We start from the raw sequence: 9,756 nt of genomic DNA on the forward strand, positions 1-9,756 counted from the left end.
AGATAGATAGATAGATAGATAGATAGATAGATAGATAGATAGATAGATAGAGATGATAAATAGACAGACAGACAGACAGACAGACCTTAATTGTGTATCTTTAGAGAATCCACCAGACAACCTTCTCTGGTCCCTATGCAGCTTCCTCAGTTAGCAAACCTCACAAAGCTACTCAAAAACACTCCTAGGAGCTAAATGACCCCTACGAAAGCCCACACTGTAGAAGCAGCAAAATGCCTTCCACAACCCATGGACACAAACTGCACCAGCTGAGCTGGGGGTGGGAGTGCAAGCCTATCATCCCAGCTACTTGGGAAGCTGAGGTAGGAGGAGGGAGGACTGCAAGTTTGCAACTAGCTACACAAAGCTGAGCTTCACACCAGCCTGGGCAAAGTAAAGAGACCCTATCTCAAAAGAAAAAGCAAACAGAGGGGATGGGAAGATGGCTCAGCTGGGAGAGCTGTGCCATGCAATATGAGAACTTGAGTTTGAAGCCCACCCAACACCAAGTAAGAAAACAAGCTGGGTGTAGCCGTGCGTGCCTCAATTCCAGTACTAGGAAGGTGGAGACAAGAGAATCCCTGGAGCTAGCAGATAGCCAGCCCAGCTGACTCACCCTGCTCCAGGTTCGGTGAGAGACTGTCTCAAAAGGTAAGGTAGAGAGGGGCACCTTTAATTCCAGGAGAAGGACCTCTATGAATCTGAGGTCAGCCTTGTCTACATACTAAGTTCCAGGCCAGCCAAGGTTACAAAGTGAGACCTGCCTAGAACAAACAAAAAAGGGAAAAACCCACAAAGACACCCAAAACACTGACCTCCAGGCATGTGCACCCACACCTTTGCATGGGCATACTCATAAACATTCTAATGTATATACACACACAGACACATTCAAAGAACAAAATACAAAGACGGTTCGCAGGTCACTCAGAATTAGTGCCCTTGCCCAGCATGCATGACATGGCGTGTTCATTCTCCAGGACAGGGCAGGGGCTCAGCTGGTGGAGTGCCACTCATCTAGCATGTATGAGGCCTTGGGTTCCATGCCCAGCACTACAACACCATATATGATGGTGCATGCCTATAACCCCAGCACTTGGGAGGTAGATGTAAGAGGATCCACAGTTCAAAACCAACCTTGGCTACAAAACAAGGCTGAGATCAGTCAGGGCTACATGAGATCAGTCTAAAATCAAAATAAAACCACTAACAAGTCTGGGTGTGATTCTCCAAGAGCTAAGACCATCATTTGCCTCCAAACACACTCCCAGAACCACACCTGTCTTAATTCCGGTTCTAATTCAATGTGATTCTGTAAAGAGAACTGGAAAGTCCAGTGTCAGAAGGCCACACAGCTTCTCAGGTCTAATCCCACTTACAGCTCCCAGCAGTGCCCACATCACCTTCCCTGTGGGCTCTGCCCATCGCCCTGGCACACAGCACAGCAAAACATGTCTTGTTTGTGCTTCATTTTTCTCAGGAAACAAAAAAAAAATAACACGAAAACAGAATTCCCCTGCTCCGAATACATCACTTTCTTGCTAACCACAAATTCTGACAAAGTTTGTTCTACATAATAGAGACCCAGTTAGTTCCTCTTTCTTTGATTGACACATTTTACCTTGCAGTGTGTGTGTGTGTGTGTGTGTGTGTGTGTGTGTGTGTGTGCGCGCGCTAAAGCATAGTCTCATATAGTCTAGGCTTTGCTTCTAACTAGATGAAGATTAGCCTTGAACTTAAGATCCTCCTGCCTCCACCTCTCCAGTACTGGGATTACAAGTGTGCACTATTTCACTCAGATTATCGGTAGTGGGAACTGGACCCAGGGCTTCATGCAAGCACTCTACCAACTGAGCTCCATCCCTAGCCAAGAGAGAACAAAGACAAATTGGGGGGATAGGCGAGAGAGGGTAGCAGAAGGGGTAAAATTGAGCAAAGTACAATGATAAATACTTATAGAAATGTTACTAGGAACCCCATTATTCTGTATGATAATTAAAACAATTGATAATAATTTACCAAAAAAAAAAAAAAAAGACCAAGGCTGGAGAGATGGCTCAATGGTTAAAGAACAGTTGCTGATCCAGAGGACCCAGGTTCAGTTCCCAGCACCCACAGGGTAGCTCACACCCACCTGTAACTCCACTTCCAGGGGATCCAATGCCCTCTTCTGACCTCCTCAGGCACCAGAAAAGCATGTAGTATACATATATTAATGCAGAAAAATAGACACATAAAATTAAATAAACTTAAAAATATTTTTAAAACATAAATTATCAAACTAAAATATAGTGCTGTCTTTTAAGAGACATATGATAATACGCAGTCTGCTTCAAACATCTAGGCCCCTCCTGTATATCAGGTGTCATTCTGGGTGCTGAGACGTGACGAAAAATAAGCTTCTTCTACCCACCTCAAGTCCTCAGATTAGTGTGTAAAACAGGAAGATGGATGCTCTTAATGTGAGCAGCCATTTCAGGGGTGATTTAACCACCCTCAACTACACACATCCGAGGTGACAGCTCAGTGAACTGCGACAAGTGCAAATACCCAGAAGCAAGGAAGTAAGGGCCAAGGAGTGTGAGCCCAGGCAGGGCAGCAAACAGCAATGCAGGGGACCTGACCACAGAGAACAGGAGGATAGCTGCTGGCTGGAATGTATGGAATGCCATCCAAAGGAGTCTGCTAACACAATGGAGACCAGACTCCCCTGGATCTCCTGGACTAAAGTCACAAGGAATGCAATGTGCACAGTTTGTTTGTACATATATGCTCTCTCTCTCCACATACACTCACACTCTGAGATCATATGATGAAGCAGGCATACCACACTGTCCAGCAGTCCTGAAATGAGATCTCAGGCTGCATCAACAAGACCAAATAGCTTCAGTGATTCTGATTATTATTATTATTATTCCACATTGCTGAGGATGGAATCAAGTCCTTGTGCATACTAAGCAAGTGTTCATCCATTGAGCTACATCCCCAGCCCCACTAGGTTTTCCTTTCTTTCTGTTTTTAATTTTATGTGTTTGCATGTTTTACCTGCATGTGCATACATATATGCAACATGTGTGTGCGTGTGGAGGCAAAAGAGGGTACTGGGTGTCCTAAAACTGGAGTTACAGGCTGTTAAGTTGCCATATGGGTGCTGGGAACCAAACCAGGGATCCTCTGGAAGAGTAGCAAGTGCTCTTAGCTGCTGAGCCATTTCTCTAGCTTTTAAAGTACGGGTATTTTACCCGTATGTCTATGTACCACATGCATGTTATTCCCAAAAATATCAGAAGAGTGTTGGAGCTCTTGGAACTAGAGCTACAGACAATTGTGAGGAGCCATGTGGGGGCTGGTAACAGAACCCGGGTCCTCTCCAGCCCCCACTTTTTTGTTGGTGGTGGTTTTGTAAGACAGGGTTTCTCTGTGTAACCTTGGCTGTCCTGGAACTCACTTAGTAGACCAGGCTGGCCTCAAATTCACAAACATCTGCTTGCTTCTGCCTCCGGAGTGCTGGGATTAATTAAAGGTGCACGCTGCCACCACCATCCAGCTCCTACTTTTTAAATGTATTAATGTTCTTATTTGTTGGGAAGAGTGAGACAGGGTCTTGTTATATAGCCTTGGCTGGCCTGGAGCTTGCTAAGTAGACTCGGGCTGGCCTCAGACTCCACTGCCTCTGTCTCCCAGGTTCTGGGATTAAAAGTGTGGACCACCACTGCCCAAATAAATAAAACAGCCTTAATTTCCCCCCATATGGGAATCAAACACAGGCCATCCAGGCTTGACAGTAAGTCCCTTTGCTGGCTGAGTCACCGCGGCAGCCCTCCATCAATCAAAAACAAACTGTACAAGCCCTAGGATCTGGCAATTCCACTCCTAGGATATCTTCTGGTGATGGGCAGGATATAAGACTCCAAAGATGTCTACGTCCTAAACCCAGAACCTGTGGCTTTGTTACTTTCACTCAGCAAAAAGGGAATTAGGATTTCAGCAAAAAGGGAAATTCGAGGTTGTTCATCAGCTGATGCGAACATAAGGAGATGCTAAATCCTGATTTTCTTGGTGCCCCCCCCCATTCACAGGGGCTCTTTTTTTTTATTTTTTATTTTTTATTTTTTATTTTTTTTATTTTTTGGTTTTTCGAGACAGGGTTTTTCTGTGGCTTTGGAGCCTGTCCTGGAACTAGCTATGTAGACCAGGCTGGTCTCGAACTCACAGAGATCCGCCTGCCTCTGCCTCCCGAGTGCTGGGATTAAAGGCGTGCGCCACCACTGCCCGGCTCACAGGGGTTCTTAAAAGTGGAAATGAACAAAAAGAGAGCCAGACAAGGCAACATGAGAGACCTGGCTCAGGTCTGGGAAAAGGAAACCATCAGCCAAGGGATGTGTCCACTTTTATAAACTGGGAAGGTGGGCAGATGAACACTCCCTCACGGCCTCTGGAGGCTGTGAAAGCCAGAGAAAGTTGCTTTGGACCAATGACTTCTGGTGTGTAGTGGCTTATACCTACAATCTCAGCATTCAAGAGACAAGGCAAGAGGACAGGAAGACCATGGGTTTGAGGCCAGGCTGAGCTACCTACACAGCTGACCCTGTCTAAAAAATAAATAAATAAGGATGGATGTGGTGGCCTTTATGGATGGATGTCTTTAATCCCAGCAATCAGGAGGCAAAGGCTGGAAGACCTCTGTGAGTTCAAGACCAGCCCAGTCAACATAGTAAATTCAGTTGTTTTGTTTAGTGAGACAGTTTGTTTAATAGTCCTAGCTGTCCTGGAACACACTTTATAGACCAGGCTGGCCTCAAACTCACAGAAATCCACCTGCCTCTGCCTTCCCAGTGCCGGAATTAAAAGCATGTGCCACCACTACCTGACTTGTAAATTCAGTTCTCAGGAAAGGCAATCTCCTACAGGATGTGCACAGTTTAACCTTCAAATAAACAATAATGGGTGATGTGCTGGAAACTACAATGGACACGTTTTGCCCCCAGCAATTCCAAACCACACAAACATGAAACTATCACAGTCCCTGCATGAGCACCACCAGCAGCTCTCAAGTGGAGACAGAAGACAGAAGAGGAAATCTGCTATGTGCCCAAAAGCCACACTACTTATTCCTTTGAGGTATCAAAAGCCAGCCAACTATGAAGGTGTATGCTCATAGGCAAATGACAAAGAGGATGAGGCAGGAGGAGTGAAGTCAAAATCAACTCAGCCTACTGCCTCTAAAGTCAAACCCATCCTCAGGACCAGGTCAGAGGGCTCAGTGGCTAAGGGCATTGACCACACAAGCCCAACAACCTAAGTCCAGTTCCCAGAACACAAGTAAAAGTGGAGAGAACTGACTCCAAAGGTGTCCTCTGGCGGGCATACCTGTATGTATGTCCACATACAGGGCATGCACACAATAATAAATTTTCCCAAGAGTTTTTCTCGTCGGTGTTCTGATTTCAGCCCACCTAGCCAAAGTCTCCAAGACACTTCAAGTAAGTTTCTCCCAGAAGATAAGGCAGATTTTCTTTACCATTTAACCATTTAACCAGATTGGGGTCAAGTTTCACATAGGAAGCAATGACAGGTTAGGTTCCACCAGAATTAAAAACCCATTTTTCAACTTACACAGCTGCCAGGATGGCCTGTATAGCGTGAAGGGCTACATGGTTATGGCTAATGTACAGTCACACTACTGCCCAAGGGAGTTAAACTATCTATCAAAAATCCATGCAAAACCAGTGGTGGCATATGCCTTTAACCCCAGCACTCTCAGGAGGCAGAGGCTGGCTAGATCTCTGTGAGTTCAAGGCCAGCCTGGTCTACAGAGTGAGTTCCAGGACAACTAGGGCTATTACACAGAGAAACCCTGTCTTGAAAACTCAAAAAAAAAAAAAAAAAAATCCAGGCAAAATCATTCCTAATGTCAGCCATTAGCTGAGTTCTTCAGGAATCAATACAGAAGATCCCAAATTTGCCAAGAGATCTCTGATCCATCAAAGTTGTTTCAAGACACTAGCAACTGCTTCAAGAGTCAGACAGGGGCTCAGAGGTTAACAGCACACACTGCTCCTGCAGAGGACTGGCCTTTGGGTCCCAGCGGTCATGCTGGGTAGCTCACAAAGAATGTATAACTTTGGGTGCTCAGGGATCCAATACTTCTGTCCTCCAAGGGTACCAGTGTCCCCACCCACAGGCACAGTTAAAAATAATAAAAATAAGTAACATTTTTAAAGGCAGAAGTAGGCCCTAGATCAAACAGTCTCACATTCTTAAGGCGCCCTGGTATACATACATAGTGCCCTTCAACAGACAACCTCAAGAATACAATGTTTTTAGCCCATGCCTTTAATCCCAGCACTCCAAAGGCAAAGAGGAGGATCTCTATGAGTTCGAGGTCAGCCTGATCTACAAAGCGAGTTCCAGAACAGTCAAAATTAAAACCCTGTCTCGGATTTAAAAAAAAAAAAAAAAAAGAATTCAATGTTTTACCCAACAAGACCCAAAGACCGTAGACCAACTCCTAGTGGAGTTCCACCTAGACACTCTGCATCCACCAAAGGAGTTCATTCATGTTCTCCCTCCCCTGGAGTTAAAAGCTACTACCCCAAACCTTTCGTCCCTAGAGAAGAACCAGTCTTTCCACCAATGCTCTAGATGGCCATGCTCAGTGTGACACCTGGCCAGACCTGGCTGAAACACATCAGGCCTACTTCCAACCTTGCGCCACTGGCCACATGGATGCGTCCCCACAGTTCACAAAGCCGGGGACCCCAGGAAAACAGTCTATACCAAAGATACATCCCTTTCCCTGGGCATGGTCACGTAACATAAACCACTCTCTGGACGAGCGTTCGCAAGGTGGGATCAGAGAAGATCCAGGTGCAACTACACACGACCGCGCGCTAACCGAGAGCTGGAGAGCAGCGTCCCTGGAAGCAGCGGGAAGATGCTAGCCCCAGGATGTCCCCACTCCCCAGACAGGTCAGGCGAGGTGTCGCGCAGACAGGTGGTCCCCGACCGAGAGGTGCCGGGCTTTCCACCCCGCCGCGTGCCTTACCTGTCGCCGGCGGATCCGCCTCCTCGTCAGCCTCCGCCTCAGCTGCCGCAGCGACTGCCGCCGAGGGCAGCGGGTCCATCGCACGGCCAGTCATGTGAGCCCGCGCGCCCACGTGACTTCCTCCCGCGCCCGCCGGCCAACCCCGCCCACGCCAGCTCTTGTCCGGCGCAGCCACACCCATCTCAACCTCGCCACGCCCCTCCTCGAGCCCCTAGGGTTAAAGCCACGCCCCTGTCCACGGGCCACGCCCAAACCACGTGGCCTAGGCCTGGGCTGCGTTACGCAGCTAGGGCCACGGCCCACGGGCGCGCACCCATCTCGCAGCTCTCAGCCTGCGGCCGTCACTGTTTCTCTTTCCCATTCACTGACTCACCCACGCTGCCACTCTTTTGCGCATTTACTCGTCCACTCACCAAATGCTAACCCGCTCACTCGCTCTGTCACCCAGGTCCACGGGCAGGCTCTGTGATGGGTGCTAAGGACACAAATGTTCTAGTACCTTCTTGTGTCTGGAGCGGATAAGTTGGCCAGGGAACAGGTGGCCTGACTATAATAGGTCTCTTTGAAGATTACTGATGAGGAGCTATTTTCTGTAACTCTTTGCAGATAACCAGGCCTGGGTGGCAACACCAGCCTTTAATACCAGGCTTGGGAGGCAGAGGCAGGTGGATAGATGTGAGTTCAAGACCAGGCTGATCTACACAGTGAATTCAAGGGCAACCAGGCTTATATAGAAAGACCCTGTCTCAAAAACAAAAACAAGCAAACAAACAAAAAGTCTCAAAAGCAAAGCAAAGGGGGTGCTCAGTAGGAAGGCTGGAGAGGTGAAGAGGGTGGTAGGAAGGGCCTTATTGACACAGTAAAGAAGACCTCGTTCCCCTAAACATTGATGTCTAATGGTTTCCACCGGGTGGGCTAACTGAGAGCTCCCCCGTCAGAGGGCTAGGATGGGTCTCAGTCTGCTCCTTAGTGCCTGTAATGCCGCTGGGCTGGCCTGTAGCTGCTTGGCACTTAGTTCCCTTTATTTTCCAGGACTACAACATCTGCTGTGTGAAAGTATAACAGGGCCCCAGACCTTAGCACAGCTGAGTCCATGACAGAAATGCCATTCAGGCTGTAAAATTCAGCATACAGACAGCACCACCTGCCAAAAATGAAGGCCTAATCCATCAAAGTCCACAGTTCTGGGGACGTCTCTAATGTACCAACCTTTTTTTTTTTTTTGTCTTCTGTTGTTTCACTTCTGGCTAACTGTTCTTGTTAATGGAAGTACATCAACCCAGAACAGGTTTTTTCTTTGGTTGGTTGGTTGGTTTTGTTTTATTTTTTTTGAGACAGGGTTTCTCTGTAGCTTTGGAACCTGTTTTGGGACTAACTCTTGTAGACCAGGCTGGCCTCGAACTCACAGAGATCCGCCTGCCTCTACCTCCCTAGTGCTGGGATTAAAGGTGTATGCCACCACTGCCTGGCTCAGAACACAGTTTTAGTGCTTCAAAGCTCACCCTGAGATGCTCAGAGATACACTGGGATCCTGAACACCCAGCGTAGTCACTAATAAAGACTTTCTATTGGCTGAAGCCCAAGTCCGAGCAGTCTTCACTGGCAAATGCCCTGCAACAGAAGAAGCTCAAAAGTTTGAGTAGAACTTTTTTTTTTTTTTTTTTTTTGAAACAGGGTTTCTCTGTAGCTTTGGAGCCTGTCCTGGAACTAGCTCTTGTAGACCAGGCTGGTCTGGAACTCACAGAGATCCACCTGCCTCTGCCTCCCGAGTGCTGGGATTAAAGGTGTGCACCACCACTGCCTGGTTTAGAAATTTTTTTTAAGCATGAAGATTATCATATGTTTTTGGAAACAGGGTCTCTTATAGTCCAGCCTGATCTCAAACTCTGTGCAGTTGAGAATGACATTAAACATTGTGAGTGTGTGTGTGTGTATGTGTGTGTGTGTGTGTGTGTACATGTGAGTTGAGGCTGGAGGACAATTTCCAACATTATTCCTTCTCAGGAGCCATTCACCTCAGACATGTAGGCTGTCTGGACAGCATGCTTCCAGGATGAGCCTGGCTTCCCTGGAATTGCAAGCACGTTACCACCATAAACACAACTTCTTCCCGTAGGATTGAAGTCAGATTCTCATGCTTGCATCTCAAACACATTTTTGGCTGAACTCTCTGCCCAGCTACTTGAACAGTTCTGTTCCTCCTGCCTCCACCTGCTTCCTGCTGACAGAACAGCCAACCGCGTGCCATCCCTACAGTTTTTATAGAGAGCTGGTTAGAACCAGCTTTGTACTCGATTTGTGCCTGCCCGGGAAGCACTCTACATCCAAGTCACGTCTGCAGCCATCATCGGGTTTTGTTTGTTGCTGTTCGTTTGTTCGTTTATTTTAGTATAATATCCCTAGAGTCTGAAGAGATGATTCAGCAGTTAAAAGCACTGGGTATGTCGGGCGGTGGTGGCACTTACCTTTAATTCCGGCACTCAGGAGGCAGATGCAGGCAGATCTTTGTGAATTTGAGGCCAGCCTGGTCTACAAGAGCTAGTTCCAGGGCAGGCTCCAAAGCTACAGAGAAACCCTATCTCAAAAAAAAAAAATATATCATTTTGATTTCATAACAGTGTAAAATGATTTTCAGGTCTGAGCTGTTAGTCTTAAATGTTCTCTCCCTAAACTTCGAATACCTCATCGTCCCAGCATACCAGGACACC

General features: G+C 47.2%; 1 protein-coding gene across 1 annotated transcript in view; it reads right to left on the reverse strand.

Annotated features, from left to right (window-relative positions):
- Snx8 (sorting nexin 8) overlaps nt 1-7,155 on the reverse strand; it is a 59,938-nt gene extending 52,783 nt beyond the window's left edge. Inside the window, exon 1 of the mRNA XM_005367980.2 lies at nt 7,049-7,155. Coding sequence (XP_005368037.1) covers nt 7,049-7,142 — 94 coding nt within the window. The 5' untranslated portion in view covers nt 7,143-7,155. The remainder of the gene's footprint in view (nt 1-7,048) is intronic.
- Nucleotides 7,156-9,756: the final 2,601 nt, after the last annotated feature.

This window comes from Microtus ochrogaster, unplaced genomic scaffold, assembly GCF_000317375.1.
Source record: "Microtus ochrogaster isolate Prairie Vole_2 unplaced genomic scaffold, MicOch1.0 UNK27, whole genome shotgun sequence".
Classification (NCBI taxonomy): Eukaryota; Metazoa; Chordata; class Mammalia; order Rodentia; family Cricetidae; genus Microtus; species Microtus ochrogaster.